This window comes from Muntiacus reevesi, chromosome 21 (genome assembly GCF_963930625.1).
Source record: "Muntiacus reevesi chromosome 21, mMunRee1.1, whole genome shotgun sequence".
Lineage (NCBI taxonomy): Eukaryota > Metazoa > Chordata > Mammalia > Artiodactyla > Cervidae > Muntiacus > Muntiacus reevesi.
In genome coordinates, this window is record NC_089269.1 from 10,476,688 (window position 1) to 10,498,848 (window position 22,161).

The window sequence follows — 22,161 nt, forward strand, 5'->3', positions numbered from 1 at the left end:
TGTTTCAAAATTCCTCAAATGCTTTTTCTTTCACAAATATGCATTGACCATAATTCCAAGTTTTATGTCATAGAAGGAAGAGAAGAGACAGACAGTTACAACCTAGCAGGAAATGTGATGATAGGTTTTTGCTGTTATGCCTTTTTCTCTCTCTTCTTTTTTTTTTTTTTTTTTGGTGCGTGTGTGGGAAAGGGTGTGATGTCATTTTGTCTCCACCCCCTGTGAGTAAGCCCACGGCACAGCTAAGTGCAGCCGCCCGCCTCTGTCACCAGGAGACAGTCCACTTAAATGCAGCTCCAGGGTTGCGGGACCCCCACCAGAATCACTACCCGTGTGAGGTGGCAAATGCAACATGCCCTCCAGCGTGGGGTGTCTACTTCTCTGTGGAAGTATTGCACTAGCCCTGGGAAATGCACAGAAATTGCCCAAAGGCAAGTAGCTCTGATGTTTGTGTTTTCAGAATGATGTGTGAGTTACTAGCTTTTAAATGTTGAGATTAAATGTGATCTGCTTTGCCAGACGGGGGGTTTGAGTTCTTCTCGGAGAGTCACAATTCAAATGCATAAAGAAGTAGCTTAAACTTTTGCTTTTCTTTCCCCCCTCTTCTGCTATGTACTTTTCAGTTGCATCTCTTTATTGCAAAAAATGCAAGCCAACTTCTTTCTGGGTTTAGCCGTGTTCACGGTAGCTTGAATGGTATAGTTTCCAATTACAGCACTTGTATATTGAACTGTATTATATAGATGGGTATTGTAGTCTGTTGAAAAGACTCGTTTGATGTTTTTATCCCTCAGAGACTAAACCAGTGCTAGCTGAATGTTTGAAAGAAGCTAGGTGGAAACCTAGAATCATTTTGTGTAAACCTCACACATACCTCTTAGCTTGGAGGCTGAAGTGTTCTAGGCAGGGCACACCAATGAAGAATGGTCATGAGCTGTGGTGTAGACACTTTCTCTGGTGGAGTTTGGAATAGGGTTTGATCTGTTGGACACGACATCCCCCCTTTCCCTGGCTCAATTGTTCTCATTTTAGTGTTGGTATTCTATTTACAAATGTCATCATAAGAAAAGGAAAATGTCTTAAGTAGACCCTAAAAACCACCTCTTGAGCCCATCACCACCAAAAGCAAAGGTTGCCTCTCTCCTGTCTTTGAACATAAATGTTTCTCTCTTTTTTTTCTTTTGTTCCTTTGCCGAGGCGCTTCTCTAAGCCAACTCCAAGTCTGTGAAAACTTTTTATGGTTGCAGACTGCTGTAGTCAGCAGGATTAGGAAAAACAGGCTGGAATTTATCATACAGTTATGATGGAAAATATCAGAGACAATGGAGCCACAGGCTTGTCAAAACCCTGCTGTGCTCAGAGTTGGAAAGAAAGGTTGTTCAGGTCAGAATATCCAAAGATCCTGCTAGGTCCTCCCTCCGGCTGATTTGCTCCAAGATCATCTTGTCCCAAGTGAAAATCATTCTCTTCAGTGTGCTAAGTGAAACTTGAATCCAGAGTGTGAAGGTTGAAGGGTTTGGCTCGTTGATATTTCCCATGATGATGTAAAAAGCAAAAAAAAAGACTGAATAAACCTTCTTAACTCTAAGATAATTCTGCAAAAATAAATAAATAAATGAATTGAGATGAAAATATACACTATTAGATATTTTTCTTCTATCAAGTATTTTGTTTCTCGATCATTGTGAAAAGTGTTTGAATAAGTCAATCAGGAGCCTCAAGCATTCAGAATTAATTATTCCTACTGCTAAGATAGTTAACAAGGATTCACCATCTGAGAAAAGTCTGGAGATTTTCTCAGGCTTAATACCTACAGATGGTTTTATTTTACCTTGTATTTACTGTGTAGGGGTGATAGCCATGATTTTGTGACTGCAGACTTTTGCAAATTCCAAATGTTTTAATTATCATGTTGCAATCACTAGATACAAATCTCTTGACACAATCTTCCTTTATTTGTTATGATAAAAAGAAAATTGTTAAAAATAGCCACAAAATAAATGTCTTGTCCATTGTACTTTAATCTGAAGTATTTTCATCCAGGTTTCTTTCGTAATTAAAAAAAAAACCCATAGACTCAGTAATTTGAAAAAACTATCAAATTAATATAAAGTAAATGGCAAGTCTCCTCGTCACTAATGCCATGTTTTGTCTTTGTCACCGAAGCTGCTGAGGGTCTTTCTTTTAGAGGAAGTCACCTCTGTCAAACTGCATTCCCGGAATAGGAGTATTGTCCTCAGAAGGGGTTTGGGGCAGGCATCTGTTCCCCATCAGTAACTTGGGGACCATTCATGCTTTTTCTGTTCTGGGAGAGTCACAGCAGATTTTAGAACTTGACAGATTCTGAAAATTTCTCAGTGAAGAAAACTGTCCCACTTTTTCAACTGATTGTTTCCCAAACTCATTTAACTAAGAATCTTTTTTTCTAGTGGAATAGTTATAATATCTTGCCAGGGGCTTAACTTTCACATTTGAGGAAGAACAGAACTAAATAAGAAAAAAGATAAGTTTTTTTTTCCTTTTCTTTTTGCCTTCCTATTTTAAAGTTAATTAAATATCGTTTGTCATTTATGAAGAGGATAGAATTTTGAAGCTAGAAAAGGTGATAGTGATCACCTAGGCTAGGGTTCCCAGATCTTTGGATTCGTGGACCTGTAAAAATAAATATATATTTTAAATATCAGGGTTTTATTGTAGAGGACATACTTGAAAGCTAGCCATTTTTAACAGATTTATAAAACAAATGATTTTATACAAATAAGCCCATTGTTTTTATTTTTTTCATTTCAGTACAGACTGATGAAAGCTTCATCATGGGCCAATAACTGGGAACCACTGACCAGTATAACCATTTTTATAAATGAAGATCCCCAAAGGCAGGGAGATTTAGCAGTATTCCCACACTGATAGCAGAAACAGAACTGGATCCCAGCTTCCTGACTGAAAATCTGTGTTTGGCCCTGTTTCGATCCAGATTTTAGGAGCTATAGTCTGCAATGTAAATGTGAATGCTGTCCTTCCCTTGAGTAAGAGGGTTTCTTATAAAGATTTTAAACATTATCTTAATCTTCATGTGTGTAGAACATGTCTGCTGGGTGTGTGTGTGTGTGTGGAGCATATAGTTGATAAATATAGCTGGCTATTTATAGGAAAAAGAAATTATGTTTTAAATAAGAGATCACTTGTTACATGTCTTATGCCTATTTGCATACATAACCACAAACTTTGTTACAGAAAATAAGATACTAGAAGAGTGTTTCTTACTTTTTGAAAACTTAGAATAAAATTGGAGACTTTTATTAATGGAGTAGGAAAATGGCAACCCACTCCAGTATTCTTTCCTGGAAAATTCTGTGGGCAGAGGAGCCTGGCAGGCTACAGTCCACGGGGTTGCAAAAGGTCAGACACAGCTGAGCATACATACATACATACATTATTAGCAGACCTCTTCTCCTCTCTACCCCTCGATGACTATGTTCTTTGGCAAATCATTTATTAACCTTTGCTAAGCAGGTCGTATCATCTGTAAAATGGGATTAATGTTAACTATCTTAGAGTATTTTAGGAATCAATGAGCTAAGAGTTGCAAAACTTTCAGTAAAGGGTCTGACATATAACAGGCATTCAAAAAATTGTCTCTTGGGTTGCATAAAAGTAGATCAATACTGAAAAAAATATGCACACCAAATAATATGTGATCTGTGTCCAAAGTGACACACATCTGGAAGGGTAGCAAATGTTCTTGGCGAAAGATGGGGCATCGGGGTTGTGTTGCTCTGCAGGGCAATGAGAGAAGGATTCTACTGTTTTTCAGCCTGGACTTCCTCAACCCAATGTTTGATTGTCAAGTTCAAACATTGCCTTTCTCTATGGAAAGCTGCACCTTCACTTAGGATCAACTTTTCTGTGGGGACTGGGAAAGCCTCACACGACCTCCAGGAAAGACCCTCCTGAACTTGTTTTTCAGGAGGAGGTTTAGACCATAACACCCAGGCCCTGAAGAAGAATTCCCACATTGTTTGACACCCTTGAAAGCCCCTGTGTTGCAGATAACTCTAGGATTCTTTATTCTTGGCACCATAGAGCTTTTCTTTTCCCCCTGGCATACAGGCAAAAATCAAAACTGCAGAGAATAATACGCAGTGACAGGAGCCAAGAAAAGCTTATAATGGGACATGTGAGGCTTGACATACCTCTTTGCAGAAACTCCTGTGTTTGGAAGATTGCAATCAGTCGGAAGGCAAAGGCTACTATTTCTAGGTAACTTGATCAGTCCTCCTGACTTAAGTATGAGGAAAACCAGAGAGGAACATTTCAGATACACACATGTGATCAGATGGTCCAAGGGTGTGAGGCCGTGACTTGGGTGTGACTCTTGGCTCATGCAAAGGAAAGAGAGAGACAGTCTTGGGTTCTTCCCTGACAAAGTAGAAATCTCTGACTCCAAGGTGAAAAAAATCAGGGCAGATGATGATCACAATAACTCTCACAGCTATCGACAACTTATTATAGATAACATTGTTTGAGCTCATATTGTTTGTGTTAATTTATGGCTAAGTTTTTTTAATGTGGAAAACTAACTAAAAGCTTGATGTTTCCCTATATAGCAGGTATTTTATTACTCTCAGTTTACAGAGCATGAAATTTTGCCTCAGAGTGTTTGCCCAAAGTCACTCAGCAAGCAAGTAGCAGACTGTGTCTTTAATTTCTACGTAACATCAGCTCCCTGTTCTACATAAAGATGTGTCCATTTGTTCAAGTAACAGACTGTATTCCAAGTATAGGCAAAGCATTGAGGTGGGAAGGCAGGGCTTGATACCTGCCTTCCTGATCAGTTGATGAAGAAGAGAGGGATGTCAAAGAATAATTATGCAACAGAGAGAGCGTCCTCTGATTTGGCTGAAGCCCAAAGAAACTTGAGAACAGCGAGGAAGGACCCAGTCCAGACTGGAGGGCCAAACATTCTGAGAGGATAAGGCACCCAAGTAGAAGGCTGGGCGACAACATATGTCGGGGCAAGGAGGAGTGTAGGGAGGGGTAGTGCAGGGCCGGAGCCTAGGCCACCCCCGGGGGCCACGACTCAGCAGGGATTAACGCTCAGAGGGGAAGCCAAGGCTGAGTTGACTTAGCACAGGACTGTTTTCCTTCTCTCTGTCTGTCTTAACTCCCCAAGATCGATTACAAGCAGAAGCAGCAGGTTGTCTTTGGAGAAGAGGGTCTTACGTCTCACTCTGAATTTTCCCAACACCTCTCTTGAGGTAACAGCTCTCACTCTCTAAGGAGCCCTCCCAATCTCACTGTGATAAAACAAGAATATGTCATTCCCATGACTCAATCCATTTCTGCAGAGGGTCCTCGATACTTGCAAGGACCCAGGGAGGGTCTTTTCCATCTTAGAACTGGGAATTTGGGAGGAGAATAATGTGAGCGGGAAGGAATTCTGGTGGATGGATTCTGCTTTTATCAGAGTAGTGTACATTTATGTATTGGTGAGACTCTATTAAAGAGTACATTGGAAAAATATAGTTCTACTGCTAGAAGAAAGCAAGTTTGAAAACCGCAGGGGAATTATTTTAGCATCTTCTACAACTCTGAAATTTCTGGGCAGTTGTATTGATTTGTTTGTCTGTTCAAACACTGCCTACTAGGTAAAACGGATTGAGATCCAGCCCCTATGATAAAAGAAACTTGTATTTGGAATGTAAAAATTGATCAAGTATGATTTTTATTTGCTGGTAAGAGTATCATGTTGAGAATCCAATGCTTAAAAATAAGGTTCCTCTCTGCTTCAGGGCTTCCCAGGTGATGCAGTGGTATAGAATCTGCCTGCCAATGCAAGAGATGTGGGTTCGATCCCTGGGTTGGGAAGATCCCCTGGAGGAGGAAGGGACAACCCACTCCTGTATTCTTGCTGGAGAATCCCATAGACAGAGGAGCCTGGCAGGCTACAGTCCATTGGGTCCCAAAGAGTCGGACACAATTGAGCACATATGCTATGCATGCTGTTAATTACACATTCACTAGTTTAGTTTTATAGACTGCTATATCAGGCTATAAAATACTAACTGTTAAGGAATTTTAGTCTCTCTCTGTCTCTCAAAAGTTAATGAGGTACAGGGTAGCACTTGAGAATAGACAAATTCATTAATAACTGTATTATAGAAAAGACAGTTAAATGCTTTTAAAGGTTAATGTGAGCTAAGACAAAAGTGAGGTGTCTAATGAAGGGAGGGCCATTAAGAAATGTGATGAACTAATCTGCATTGCTATCCTCAGAAAGACTTCCCTTTTGCCTGATTTGCTGATTGTGATTTATAAAAGCAAGTATAAAAGAAAGGGAGAATATTGGAAGCAAACAGATGAACTTAATAAAAGTGATCTAAAAATACATGTAAAATTTAAAAATAAACAGGATAATCTAATGAGACATTACTAGAATAGTAAAAAAAAAAAAAAAAAGTATCAGCCAAAGAATGAGCATGCTAAAATAAAAAAATTGATTTAACTACATATTCTATTAGAATCCCATTTAAAGAATATAATAACAACTATGTTACTATGTATCAGGCATGCTGTTTAATGCTAAGTGTTTATATACACAATCTCATTTCATCCTCATACCTATGAAATATATTATACCCATTTCACAGATTAGGAACTAAACCTAAAGAGAATATTAGTTATTGATTATTGCACAATAAATTACTTCAAACTTAGCAGCTTAAAACATCACACATTTAAAACAATTTTAATTTTTTAATTTATTTATGGCTGTGCTGGGTCTTCACTGCTGCATGGGCTTTTCTCTAGGTGTGGGGAGCAAGGCTTCCTCTCAAGTTGCAGTGCGTGGGATTCTCATTGCATTGGCTCCTCTTGTTACAGAGCAGGGGCCCTAGGGCACTCGGGCCTCAGTAGCTGCTGCATGTGGGCTCAGTAATTGGTGCTCCCAAACTTCAGAGCCCAGGCTTAGTTGCTCAGCCGCATATGGGATCTTCCCGGACCCGAGATCGAAGCCCTGTCTCCTGCATTGGCAGGCTGATTCCTTACCACTGAACCACCAGGGAAGCCCCCATCGCACATTTTTTTGTTTCACCATCTCTGTGGGTTAGGAGTCTGAGTCTGGCTTAGCTGGGTCCTCCCTTCAAATTCTTTCACAGGACTGCAACAGAGGCGTCAGCCAAGCGCAGGTCTCATCTAAAGGCTCAACTGCGAAAGGATCAGCTTTCAAGTTCTAGCGGCAATTGGTAGAATTCAGTTCCCTGAGGATCCCTGGTTTGAGGACTTCATTTCCATGCTGGCTGTTGGCCACAGGTTACCTCTGACCTTTGCCACGTGGGCTTCTCTGTGATGGCTGTTGCTTCATCAGGGTGTACAATCCCAGATGTGTCTGCAGGCAGGCTGTAGGTTACAATCGTATGCAGCTTAATCATGGAGGTAGCAGCCCATCACCTTTGCTATATTCTATTGGATAGAGACAGCTTCCTGGTACTGTCACACAAGATGATTACACAGTAACAGGAGATGGGAATCATTGGGGGTTATCTTAGAGTCTACCCATCACAAAATAGCCAATGACTGCCTGAAGTCACACAGCTAGTAAATGATACAGTGGAACAATGAATATGCTCTTCTTAGTGGCTCAGTTGTGTCTGACTCTTTGCAACCCCATGGACTATAGCCCACCAGGCTCCTCTGCCAATGGGGATTCTCGAGGCGAGAATACTGGAGTGGGTTGCCATGTCCTCCTCCAGGGGATCTTCCCAACCCAGGGATAGAACCAGGGTCTTCTGCATTGCAGGCAGATTCTTTACCAGCTGAGCTACCAGGAAAGCCAATGAATACAGGGAATCTAACTGCAGAAAATAACACTGGTTTGAGCATTAACACCCCATCTACTTTTCACAGAGTTCAGCCTTTAGTGGCAAAGGCCCAGCAGGCAAACTGCCAATTTGTCTGCCTCCCTGCTTGGAGTTGTAGGGAACCTCTGAGCACTGAGATAAATATCTTACTAGTCAAAGACTCAAGGTAACTATTCAGCACCCAATGTGGACCATGTTTTCTATGTACAAGAGACCAGTCAATGCCTAGATTCCTCAAGTGTGGCCAGTCCCATGAAAGGCAGTATGCAAAGGAAATGTCCCCCTAATAGAAGCTTTGCTTTCCTTTTAAGACTCAGATGCCATCATCTGTTAAAAAGAGAAACATAAGACAAAATAAAAATGTTTTTTGACAAAGTGTACAGATATTCAGCAATTAACACTTAGGAAGTTGATACAGTCTCCATAAAATGTACTTCTGAAACATCACTGAGTGGTTTTTCTAGTAAATGGAAGGTCGAATGAAACTTTTGTTTGGAGGATGAACGTATACTCTGGCAGTGGATGAGATGGAGACAACTGGATCAACTAAAAGAGCTTCTTTCAGATCCTTTATGGTATGAATAAAACAATTCTTCCATATGCGCCAGCAAACAAAACACAAAATGTAGCTTATGCACAAAATATATTCTTAGCATGGCACCCAGAACTCTGTAGAATGTTAATACTAGCACACCCTGTCAAGTATTTTCCATAGTCCACAGTCTCTTCTTGGGTTGAGATGGTCTCAAAGTCCTGGGAGGTACATGATAAGACAGATAAACTTCAAGGTCTCAGACCACTTTGTAGAAGTTCTGTGGATAGCAAGACTGAGTCAGGACTTACTCCACCGCTCATAATTTTGGCTTATGTTCCCACCAAGAACTTCCACAGTGAGATTTTGATGCTGTATTGTACTTTCCCCGATCTAACAAAAGCCTGACGTACATTCTCAGTGATTTGGGTAGACATTTGGGAGCCTTAAAGCTAGCCTGAGATTTTTAGCCCTCCTCCATATAATAAGCTATGAAATCAGCTCATGTCCCTCCTTGAAGAATTCTGAAAAGGAGGTGGGAGATGTGATGCCTTCACAGAAGTTTCTTATGGTTCTCTAGTCAAGGTCTATACATCTAAAGCCCATACACTAGAAAATCAGACCAAATCACCTACTCCAAGCATCTTTTTGTCAGATTAGAGGTAACTGAAGGGAAAAATGAGGTCTAATTTAAGCTTCACCTATGATACAGAAACTCAATATTTTCTTTTAAAATCTATTTAGCTATTAGTATAAATATGATAAATCTATCCTCAGCAGTTGTAAACTTGCATATTAGAATAGCTGAAGGTTTTAAAAAATATCAGTATTATTCTGCTCCCCTACTCAATTATGATTTAATTAGCATGGGGTGGGAGAGAGAGAAAAAAAACTCTTCAGGTGATTTTAACATAGCCAGAGTTGAGGACCACTGTCTACAGGTTTTGAAAATCTGTATGTGTGAGTGATAAATCTTTCTGGATGAGTGCAGGATAATATTTAAAAGTTATAAGTGAATTATTTTGTTATTTAAGTTGTAACTCCAACTTAAAGGCAGTTTTTATCTTGTGCTACTTTGTTCCTGGATTTTGAAGCATTATTTGGAAAAATTTTAAAACTTCCTTTTCAGGCCAAATAAGAAAATGTTTAAAATTAAGGTCAACACTTGTTTTTGGTGTTAGATCATAAGTTCAAACGTCTACTTTTACAAAATCTCAGGGGCTAGATCTGAGAAGCTATGGTTGATTACATTTTTCAGGACTGGACTTACATTTATTTATTCTGTCATTCAGTTAATTTAAAAAAATCATCACTTTAGGATTATTGGCATATACACACAGTGGAATACCACTCAGCCATAAACAGGATAAAATTTTGCCGTCTGCAACAACACGGACCAACTTAGAGGATGTTATACTAAGCGAAATAAGTCAGACAAAGACAAACACTAGATAATATCACTTACGTGTAGAATCTAAAAAAATACAACAAACTAGTGAATATCACAAAAAAGAAGCAGACTTATAAACACAGAGGACAGACTAGAGGTTACCAGTAGGAAGGGGGGAGGAGCATATTTAAATATACAAGTGAATATTTTTATTTAGAAAATAACATTTTAAAAAGGAAACAAAGTAATTATTATATTAGGATTATAAGAATGATTTAGACATTCCTGCCTTCAGGAGATTGAAATTAGTTCTAACTGAAAGTAATATAAGTTGGCCACACAAAGGTAACTTTCTTTTATGTGAACCTGTCAGTGTCTTAATTCTTTATCCTTACATGACAGCCAAACTTGCAGAAGTTAAGCTATCCCACTGTGTTGCCATGTACTTGCTTTAAGTGATATATAGGCATATAAAGAAGAAAAAATGAATTCATATAATATATGAAGGATGACAAAGTACCCTATGATTCCAGTCAATGCAAAACATGAGTTAAGAAAACATTCAGTAAACTTCCTCTATGCAAAAGGTCCAGGTTATGTGGATTGCCTTTGGATATTGTTCCTTGAACTATGCATGTAACCATGAGGTTCCCTGTGGCTCAGACAGTAAAGAATCTACCTGAAATGCAGGAGACCCGGGTTTGAGCTCTGGGATGGGACGATCCTCTGGAGAAGGGGATAGTTACCCACTTCAGTAGGAGCCTGGACGGCTGTGGTTCATGGCGTCAGACATGACTGAGCCGCTAAAGCTTCCACCTTTCATATACATTCCAGCTCATCTTCTTCCTGCTATTTATGTTAAGGATAATTTATGAGCACATAGGATGACTTATAATCTGAAACACAAGTGTGTTACTCTGTGTCTCTAATAAAATGAGAGATCTCTCTGAGTGGAGAATGAAACCCTGCTAGCAGGAAGCAGGGGGTACATCGCTTCCGACAAGATGCCAAAGTGGAATTTCAGATTCCCTTCCTCCTTAAATGACATCCTTTGATTTTTTTTTCCCAATCTATTAGCGGATAAGAAAATGTTCTGGTTTTCCAAGGGTCCTGCTGAGAGTCCACTGTGCACACGTGTGTGGGTGTGCAAGCCCTAACAGGCCTTTCTTCTCCAAGAGCGGCAGATTCTCTCACTGAAGGAGGGGATTGGGATGCCTGCCAAAGTCGTGCTGGCAGAGAGCTCTGGAATCCAGTCCTGTTACAGATATGCTGGCAAGGGATTCAGGGCAGAGTTTCCTTCTCCTTTCACTTTCCCAGATGGAGTTAAAGCATCTCGAGCCAGTAAATTTGGGATCAGGTGTCAGATGATCTGAAGGATGGCCCCTCCCTTCCTCTCTCGGCTTGTCCTCTTCAAATACCCCAACGATCCTGCTATCACGAGTGATATTCTAATTACGCATACTCTTACTAGAATTAGGAGGAAGGCAATGCTGGCCATGTTCTGCCTTTGAGGTTTACCCTGGACTGTAGTTTCATTATGAACTGGGAGGATTCATATTGGGAAATAGTCATAGGGTCTAGTGGGCAAAATCCGGGAGTCACTGTGGGCCTGGTGAGTGACCTGACCTTTCTGAACTTCACAGCTGCTTCCCTGAAAAAAGGGAATGATAAGAATAACAGTTCTCTTTTTAGCGTCCACTACTAAGTAATACTAGGGTGACTTTAATGGGTTTTTTTGAATATTTTTTATTGGAATATAATTGCTTTATAGTACTGTCCTAGTTTTTGCAGTACAACACTGAATCAGTCCAATGTATACATATATCCCCTCCCTCCTGAGACCCCTCCCACCACCCCCAGCCCACTCCTCTCAGTGGTCGCAGAGCTCTGAGCTGAGTTTCCTGTGGGTATAGGAGTTTCCTGCTAGCTAGCTATTTTACACAGGGTAGGGTGTATGTATCATTGCTACCTTCTCAATTCATCCCACCCTCTCCCTCTCCCCGAGTCCACAGTCTCTTCTCTACATCTGCACTGCTATTCCTGCCCTGCAAATTAGGTTCATCAGTACCATTTTTTTCTAGATTTTCGGTAGTAATTTTCTTAAGGAAGAGGGAATGTGGATGGCCAGCCACCATTTTGGAAACTCTTCACCTGCCCTGGCAGCCGGAGAAAGATCTCGATGCTCTTTTCTCTGGGACATTTCCTGCAAGTGGGCTGAGCTGAAAGAAGGCTTTGCTGCTGGAGGTCAGGGTCTCGTGTGTTAGCACGTCAGGTATCAGCCTCACAGTGACACAGGGCCTGCAGACCGGAGTCGTGGTGCTGAGGATTTTTAAAATACAATTCTTGCCATCAGCAGCTCCAGTTCTCTTGTTCAGCTCTCCCACAGTGGGGTAGAAGCTTTTGCCCAGAAATTTACCTTTTATTGGGAAAGATTTGGGAGCACGGATCATGGTCTCCGGTCGTTTTTCCCTCCATGTATGCCTGGGATGTGGTTCTGGGTAATTTGACTTTCCCTGCTCTGTCTGGTTGATTTTCAGGTATGAGTTGGTCTGATGTGGTGACTGATCAGGCCCCTCAAAAGACTCTCTTTTTTTTTCCTCCCCTCCCTCTTTTTGTTCCTAACCTTCCTTTCCGTTCAGCCTCCTTCTCCCTCTGTTCCCTTTGGAATTTCCTCCTTTCCTCTTTCCCCTTCTCTCAACACCAGAAGAATCCTCAGAACATTCTCCTGGCTTCCACCCCCACCTTCCGCCACTGGCCGCTTTGGCCCTAGTCCTTACCTCACAGCTGACTCTTCTGTTGGAATTCAGCAGGAATGGTTCCTTTGGAAGACAGTGCACACTTTGTATTTTTTTTTTCAAGGCAGGAATGGGTGGTTCTATGTCATACTAAATGTTCCACTTGATTGCAAATATCATGGTTTCCTGCTCACTTATCTTGGCATCAGCAACTTGCAAAAAGCACAAATTTACATTAACTTGATAACCTCTATGCATGCCAGACTGGACAAACCATGTCGTGTCTTAACACCTTGTGTGTGTGTGCTAAGTCGCTTCAGTCATATTCAACTCTTTGTGACCCCGTGGACTGTAGCCCGCCAGGCTCCTCTGTCCACGGGATTCTCCAGGCAAGAACACTGCAGTGGGTTGCCATGGCTGTCTGCAGGGGATCTTCCTGACCCAGGGATTGAACCCAGGGTCTTTACCACTAGCACCTCCTGGGAAGCCCATATTAACACTTTAGTTCATTCTTAAGTGATTTCATTTATTTATGGACTGTGCTGGGTCTTTGTTGCTGTGTGGGCTTTTCTCTAGTTGCAGCAAGCAGGGGTACTCTCCAGTTGCAATGACCAGGCTTCTCATTGGGTTGGCTTATCTTGTTGCTGAGCATGGACTCTAGGGCATGCAGGCTTCAGTGGTTGTGGCTCTTGGGCTCTAGAACACAGTCTCAATAGTTGTGGCACATGGGCTTCGTTGCTCTGCAGCATGTGAGATATTCCCAGCCCAGGGAGTGAACTCATGTCTCCCGCACTGGCTGGAAGATTCTTTACCACCCAGCCACCAGGGAAGCCCTTAAATGGTTTTCATTATGGTATAAGTTAGTATGTCTCTTTACGTGTGGCAATAATATAGGCTTGATAAATGCCAGGTATCATAGTGCTTTTTTGTAAGGTAACTTTTTTATTTGTTCCTGGATTTTTGTTCCAGGATAGCTGTTGGTGTCTGATATTTTCAAGAACTTTGCAGAGAACTTTGCCTTTTCCAGGGGGTTGAGTTGGATCTTCAGTTCAGATGCCATCTTTCTCTTCATTTGACTGGTAGCCAGTATTGCCGTGAAACTGAGTTTCTCTGTCAACTGTTCCCATGAAATAGGATCCTCTAATTGACAACTGGACTACAGTTGTGGCATTTCATATTGTTTCAACATACCAGTCTCCCTCTTTGATCTCTATTTCTCTGTTTCTACTTTTCTTTGCTGTACTTAACGGATGACTTCCAAATTTTCATCTCACTCTTTATAGCCCTCCTGTTTTCTGCTTTCGTGTCTTCTTCAGTGTTCTCCTCCTCGTGCTTAGAAGACCTTCCACTATCTCTGCCATAGAAACTATATATTCTCTTGGCTTTTAGACTCTTTTGGCCATGATCCACAGTAATAATGATCCACAATATAAAATTAGGTGTCGGTGCTTACACATGTACGTGCCACGCTTCACTATTGTGCCTGTTCTCCTTGTAATACACATCAAAAATAAATATGAAATAGGATGAAAGTCCTAGAATGGATTAAGTTTGGTGTGATCCACCATTGACTTTCTCGATTGACTGACATATTGGTATGTGTGGTTTATGGTTTTGCTCTTACACCGAACAACCTTGTTGCAAAACTCTTTATAGACAGCATTTCACTGTTTTTACTATCCTGTTTGGGGAACAGTAACTCGAATTTAAAATACTGATTTTACAACTGAATCACCAGAATAACTAATAAAAATATCCTTGGATCACTTTAAAAGGTAACAGTATTTCATACTCTAGTCAAAATTCTTTCTCCACATACTCTTGGCAAGAAGTCCCATTTTCAAAATTTTTCACCAATGTGTCAGCGCTTTCTCAAATACTTTCAGGTGCCTTTCTTAGCTCTTTACAAAGAAGACCATTTAGTTTTAGGAGACCCTAAATTTGTCAGGTGAATTGCATTATATAACACTTGCTCTTAATCATCCATTCAATCCAAGCATCTGTTTTCACTTATGTGAGAAAATTAAGACAACAAGTATTTACCATAGTGTTTTCCAGAGTCATCATAACCCATGGCTCACATGTCATCTGTAAGGTTTTTGTGGTATCCCAGAAACATCCATTGCAAACATTCCTTTTCATGGCCAGAGGTTCACAGGCCACAGAGGAACCACAGATATTAACACTAAGTAAACTTCCTCTAAGTTATGTTATCAAATAATTTCAGTGGAATTCAGGGAAAAGCATTGAGTGGAGTCAAGATCCTTTTAGGGATGTCTCTTTCTAGGGACTTTGTTATTATTTCTTTAATTAAACATTTTTTATTTTGTCATTTTTGTGTGTGCTGGGCCTTCACTGCTGCACCTGGGCTTTCTCTAGCTGTTGCACAGGCTTCTCGTTGTGGTGCTTCCCCGGTTGCAGGGCGCAGCCTCCAGGTGCGGAGGCTCAGTGGTTGTGGCTTCCGAGTTCTAAAGCAATAGCTCTAGAGCACAGATTTAGTCGCTCTGTGGCATGTGGGATATTCCCAGACCGGGGACTAAATCCGTGTCCCCTGCATTGGCAGAGGGAGTCTTCATCTCTGGACCACCAGGGAAGTCTGGGACTTGCTTATTTTGTGAGAATGTCTGTTGCTTTAAAGAAGGGAGAAACAGGTACCACCATTTATCTGCTTTTATCTAAAGTCTCTCTCCCACCTATCCTTCTTCCTTATGGTACTTGCATCCTACATCCATCCACAAGGCCTCGTTGTGGAAGATGATTACATGGGAATAGGAAAAGAAGCCTCTAAGTTTTGTTTGATTGTGTTAGAACTGTTAGGCAAACCTGGAGATGATCATTCTCAAACTATACTGAGGAGCTAGGAATCACTGAGTAAGTGGTTCTTAAGTTTGAGCAAGCATCAGAATCATCTTGCTAAAGCTCAGTGTGCTGGGCCTGTCCTGAGTTTCTAAATCTAGACCTGAGGTCGGGTGGGTCGAGAGAACTTGGACTTCTCACAAGCTCCCGAGTGATTTCGGTGCCATTGTTCCTGGGGCCACGTTTTACAAACCACCGACTCAGTGAATCTGTTAAGTATGCAGAGTTCTACCTCCCCATCCCCACCCCTTGTTCCCTCCACCCTCACGATAGTCATCCCAAACTCCAATTTAGTAATCTGCTAATCTGTATGTTAAATACTATCACTGTTGATTCCAATGAGATTAACTGTGTAGGGAGAAATAATACTGATTGGTTTATATAACTAGTACCAAGCACTGGGGTACTAATTCAAAGAAAGTGGTTAAGAGGAAATTGGCTAACTTACTATAATTCTATAAATTTGAAAAACCTGTGCTTTTTATTTGTTCAGCATATAAGAGATTCTGAGTTATAACTACCTAACCCAATTGTTCCCATATGGCACATGATTGTACAAAGTGTTTAGCTTGAGACAGTGAGAGCTCTAGTTATTGTGATGAGATTCTGTTTGTCTTTATACTTAGAAACCATTTTTTGCATAGCTAGCTGGAGCATGAGCAGCATTCACTGTTAATTAAGCTTGTTTAGTGGTGAGTAATGTTTAAATCTGGGACTGGAAAGTTTGGGTGACATTATGAGATATTAGTGAGAGTCATTCTGTTTGTGTAAAATGTGTGTTAAAGTTAATGCCTAATATTAGGCTGAAGCATCTGTTAAGTGTAACCCAAACTCAAAAAGCCCACTATAAAGTATGAACAGTTTACTTCACCAGGTCAATTAAGAAAAAGACAATCGTGAAACTAAAGGTGAATTTGATACTTCACGTAAAAGTCCTCTGTTATTCTGACTTACATAAACTATTAACTTGCCAGCCTTTTAGTCAGTATTGGGCATCGGCCTTTTGTTGAGCACGAGCTGTGACATTTATATTTGGCAGCCAGCTGAAAACATTGTGTACATAGCTTGCAAGTTAGAGTTCTTTTTCTTAGCTCCAGAAGTCCTTAAAAGTCTTCAAGTTGTACATACAGTAGCACACTTGTGGATTTGGACATTTTGGGAGGAGAGATATTAGTTTTTAAATATTGAGATTCCAAAAAAGTCTGAGAGCCCATGAAAGTTCAGAACCATCTGTCTAGACAGATGCCTTTCACTGAGTTAGATTTAGGGTGCATCAAGTGAGTGGCTGGAAGGATCACCACTATGTTGATAAAACATGCAAAAAGGTCTTTCAGATAGTTCATGAAAAATCTCAAATTTCATAACTAAAGATGTTAACATACAATTTATTTTATGTAATTGATTTTGATACGTTGTTATTCAGTTGCTAGGTCATGTCTGACTCTTTGCCACCCCATGAAGTGCAGCATGCCGGGCTTCCCTGTCCTCCACCATCTCCCAGAGCTTGCTCAAACTCATGTCTGTTGAGTCAGTGATGCCATCCAACCATCTCATTCTCTATCATTTCCTTCTCCTCTTGCCCGCAATCTTTCCCAGCATCAGGGTCATTTCCGATGAGTCAGCTCTTCCCATCAGTTGACCAAAGTATTGGAGCTTCAGCTTCAGCATCAGTCCTTCCAATGAATATTCAGGGTTGATTTCCTTTAGGATTGACTGGTTTGATATGGTACAAAAAAATTTAAACAAAGAAGTATAGGATCCAAGATGACCTTTACCTTCTGTATTCGCCTCTTACAGAATCCCCTCACACACAGAATCCTTGCTGGCCTGTGTATCCATGGAGTACAGAAGTGAAATGAGCATGTGTGACTTCTGAGGCTAGGTCTTTCACACCAAATCTGGAGAAAGCCAGGAACCATGTCATGAGAACACTTGAGCAGTCCTCTGAAAAGGCCCGCATGGTGAGGGACTGGGGAACCCTGCCCAGAGCCAGCACAAACCTGCTAGCCATGAGTGAGCCAACTTGGAAGTGCATCCTCCAACCTCAGTCATGCCTTCAGATGACAGCATGTGTGTGCTAAGTCGTGTCCAACTCTGTGTGACCCTATGTACGGTAGCCAGCCAGGCTCCTCAGACCATGGGATGCTCTAGGCAAGAATACTGGGGATCTTCCTGACCAAGGGATAGAACTCGCAGCCCTAGCCAATATCATGACTGCAACCTCATAAGAGGTTCTGGGTTGTAACTACCTAGCTCAGCTGTTCCCAAGTTCCTTCCAAATGGTATTGTTGTGTATTAAGCCACAACACTTCGGATTAATTTATCATGCAACAGTAGGTAATTAATAAAGTGAGTGTATTTGCTGCCTTTTTCATTATACTATTTAAGTAGAGTTAAAAATAGAATGAGAAATACAGTCTTTATTGGCATATGACTTGGAAATGATAGTCTTGCCTATAGATAAGTGGAAATAAATTATGAAAGAGAATTTTTGAATCAATTACCTTTCCAGGACCACAAAAAGCTGGGCATAACTGCTGATCAAAAAGTAACTGGAAAAATATGTGAACAAATAACCTTTTAAAGTAATCACAGAAAATGTTTGGTAGTTTAGCATGGCTTAAGGACTACGTTTTCTAAGGCCTTGATGGATGGCCTTGTCATTCATTCCAGAGGACTGATTTCAGGACTGGCCTCAGGCCAAGGGTGGGTCTGTATTGGTCCTGCTATCATTTAGGAGAGTCAACCTATACCCGAGACAGCTTAAGGAGAACCAGATCCAAGATCCACTCTGTATTAACCTATTAGGTTGGCCAAAAAGTTCGTTTGGGTTTTTCCATACCATCTTATGGAAAAACCCAAATGAACTTTTGGGCCAACCCAATATATCCCTAAATTCCCCCGAGGAGCAAATGGGCCTCCTGGGACAAACCTGGATCAAGCCAGGCTCTCATTTCCTTACCTTTGATTTCATGCTGAAGTTTATGCTGTGGCATTCTTGATGTAATTATATCTTCAGATTAGGCCTTTGTGAAATTTCTTAACTCATACAGGAAAAAAATCATTTTATAAACATTTAATGTATAATAGGCGGAATAAAGATATAAAGAGAAAATGGTTATAGTTGTTGAATTTATATGTTAGCAAAAGAAACAGATGAACTAAACAGGATAGTACAATGTAATAAAGGCTGTAACAGAGGAATGAATACAACTGCATTGGGGCATAGCAGAAAAGGGGATTCATTTTGATTGGAAGAATTAGAGAGACTTTGAACAGGCTCTTCTCTGCCATTTGAAAATTTTTTATGGCATTTCCAAAAGTGTTAATTTAAAAAAAAAATACTTCATGTGGGGAATTTCTTTACATGGATTATCTGTGGAGGGTGAGCAAATTTTCTAACCTCCCCACCAGAATGCATGGTAAATATAAAGATATTTTTGAAGAAGCAGATGGTATAGTCACGAACTAGGACAATCCCAGAATATTCAAGATGTTCTAACTATATTTCACCTACAGTGTACTTCATTAATGGCTGCTGTTAGGACTTTAAGGTGAATGCATTTGCTCCCTTGAAAAATACGATTGTTTATAAAATGATTACAAAGAAAAATTGCTGGCACTTATTGCCAGTTACTAAGACCTTATTAGCAAAGCATGGAACAAAAACACAAAATTGCGTAGGCAGTTTCCATCCAGTTGGCTAATTCCTTGGTAATATCTGGGTTACTTGGGTTACTTGGATGATGCGGGTCACAGGGGACAGGCTCATCCCCTCATCCCAGACCAACCTCCTTTCTAGATTCAGAGTCTTCTTCTAATAAATATCGTCATTCAGGGAATCACAAGGCCCCATGTGATCTCCTGCTTTCATGCAGATTCACAGCACCGTGGACTTGACCTTCCCGGAGCATTCATGATAGCTACCTAGGAAGGGCTGTTTCAGCAGTAAAAACAGCTCATTTCCTACCACTCCTTGATCCACTCTCGATTAATACATCTAATTAAGCAAGAAAAGTATTCAGATTTTTGAAGCAAGGTCTATCTGTGGAGGATCCTGTGGACAAAGAAAAAAGTCAAAAGAAGGCAAAAAACTGAATTAGATCTGAAATTATCATCCCAACAGGCAGCGTCTACTAAAAAAAGCATGACTGTGACTTGCTATCAACCACTTCAGAATCCTTGTCCCAATTGGTCTGTAAAGTGTGGGACCCCTTCATCTTCCACCAGCCCCTCTCCTCCAAGGAAGCTGTGGGTCTCCCTCCTTAAGTGAATTTGCTTCTCAGACTTATTCATTACAAGTGGGAACGTATTGATTCTAGGTTCAATTTTATCTTGTTTGCAAAAGTTTTGTTTTATTTCAGTTTAATAAAGTAAAGAAGTAGCTTCCAATGATGAAAGGCCTTTATCTACATTCAAATGTGAACACTTTTGACTTTCTAAATATCCTTATTTCTCTTTTTCCTTAGGCAATGTAATGGCACCAGTGTTCTTTAGGAAACTTCCTATACTGTTATTAATATGCATGGTTATTAAAGAATCTTTAGATCAATACATTAAAAATGACTAACTTATCAAACAGGAGAAACTTTTTGTCCAGACTGCAAACAAAATGCCTGTCGTGTCTTACAGAGATTGAGTCTCAAACCACATTTAGGACAGGTTTGACGTTCCAGAGTACCCCTCTCTTGGGATACCTGTTATTCTACTCTGCACCCTAAAGTTAGATGTTGCTAATTTTAACATTGTGTTGCGTGTGGTAGTTTTCTATAGTTATAGCTTAATTTAGAGAAAAGCAGCAAATGACTTTTTTTACCTTTCTAAATTTTAAACACAATTTTGTTGGTGTTTAGTTGCTAAGTCATGTCTGACTCTTTGTGACCCCATGGGCTGTAGCCTGCCAGACCCCTCTGTCCTTGGGGTTTCCCAGGCAAGAATTCTTGAGTGGGTAGCCATTTCCTACTCCAGGGAAATTCCCAACTCCAGGGGATATTCCCAACGCAGGGACCGAACCTGCGTCTCCTGCATCGGCAGGTATATGCATTATCACTGAGCCACCTGGGAAACCCTTAAACACACCATAAAAAGGTGTCATTTCTGTCTCCTGTTTGTCTACCCCACCGTTTCACCCAATCCTAGAAATATTTTGTCAGTTTTAATAAAGATATAAAATATTTCTATCACCCCAGAAAATTCTGTGTTCCTTTGTAGTCGCTTCCTTCCCCTAACCCCCAGTGGCTGGTAACCACTGATCTGATTGCTATATTTTCACCCTTTCCACACGTCCTATAATAGAAGCATATATTATGTGACTTTTTTTGGTCTGGCATTTTTCATAATGCTTTATGATATATCCATGTTGCTGCTGGTATTAGTGGTTTATTCTTTTTATTAGTAGAATAGTATTCTCTTATATGGCTGGACCACAATTTGTTGACTCACTTACCAGTTGATGGACATTTGGGTTGTTTTGAGTTTGGGACAGTTATGAATAAAACTGCCATATTTACAGGGGCTTTGTGTGAACATACATTTTCATTCCTTTTGAGTGGGATTGCTTTGTCAAATATTAAGTATATCAGTCAGTTCAGTTCAGTTCAGTTGCTCAGTCGTGTCCAACTCTTTGTGACCCCATGAATTGCAGCACGCCAGGCCTCCCTGTCCATCACCAACTCCCGGAGTTTACTCAAACTCATGTCCATTGAGTCGGTGATGCCATCCAGCCATCTCATCCTCTGTCGTCCCCTTCTCCTCCTGCCTCCAATCCCTCCCAGCATTCACCTTGAAAATGCCAAACTATTTTTAAAGTGGCTATAGTACTCTTTATCAAAAAGTATGAAGTTTTCAGTTACTCCACATACTTGCTGTTACATGATATTATCAGGTTTTGTTTTTAATTTTAGCTATATAGTAGGAATGGGACAGATAAGTTTTGAATCTATATCTTTACACCTTGGAGACTGACCCACACTTGATAGGTATCGTTCTTTAAAAAATTATGAGATCAATTTTCTTAGAAACCACTATCTTTTCTAAAAGGTCAATTAGTTTATGGAAATTCAGCAATTTCTTATAAGATAAAATTTGGAACTAGGCTACATTTGTCTGGTACATAATCAATAAGTCTTATCTCTCTCCTTTCCTATATCTTGTATTCAAGAGTCATCATAGCCCAACCATTAAAATTATACAATCTAAATTGAATTGTCACATAGGGTTTCTTTTTCTTTTTTGTTCTTTCAGCTTTAAGTCTCGGTGTAAGCCTGATTTCACACTTGAAAAGATACACCTTGTGGGGATTTTTTGTTTGCTTTAGTTTTTTAAAAGCATTTATTTTATGATGGAGTTTAGTTGATTTGCAATGTTGTGTTACTTTCAGGTATATAGCAAAGTGATCCAGTTATGCATATACACATACCTATTCTTTTTAAAAAGACACTTTGAATGACAGTCCTCTCGATAGGAAAATGCTAAGTAAATCTATGCATCTCGTGTAATGAAGAAATGAGATCCCGTTTCTTTGTTCATAACCAAGGTATAATTGGAGAAAGGAGGCATAAGGCAGATAGCCACTGGACTTGAGAGAAAAACACCTCGGTTTTAGTCTTTACTCTTTTTCCAATAGGATGGGAGACATTGAGGTAAATTAGTCCCTTTGGGTCTTAGTTTTCTCACCTAAAAACACAGAGCATATTACAGACAATTTTCATCACTTGTAGTAGTTACATTCTATAAAGTTGCTGCAAATGCCAAATTAACAATCACCAACCAAACCATTATTTCTAGGAG

General features: G+C 40.3%; 1 protein-coding gene across 1 annotated transcript in view; it reads left to right on the plus strand.

Moving 5' to 3' along the window:
- Nucleotides 1-275: 275 nt before the first annotated feature.
- ABI3BP (ABI family member 3 binding protein) overlaps nucleotides 276-22,161 on the plus strand; it is a 265,954-nt gene continuing 244,068 nt past the window's right edge. Inside the window, exon 1 of the mRNA XM_065913797.1 lies at nucleotides 276-431. Within this exon, the coding sequence (XP_065769869.1) occupies nucleotides 353-431 (79 nt within the window). The 5' untranslated portion in view covers nucleotides 276-352. The remainder of the gene's footprint in view (nucleotides 432-22,161) is intronic.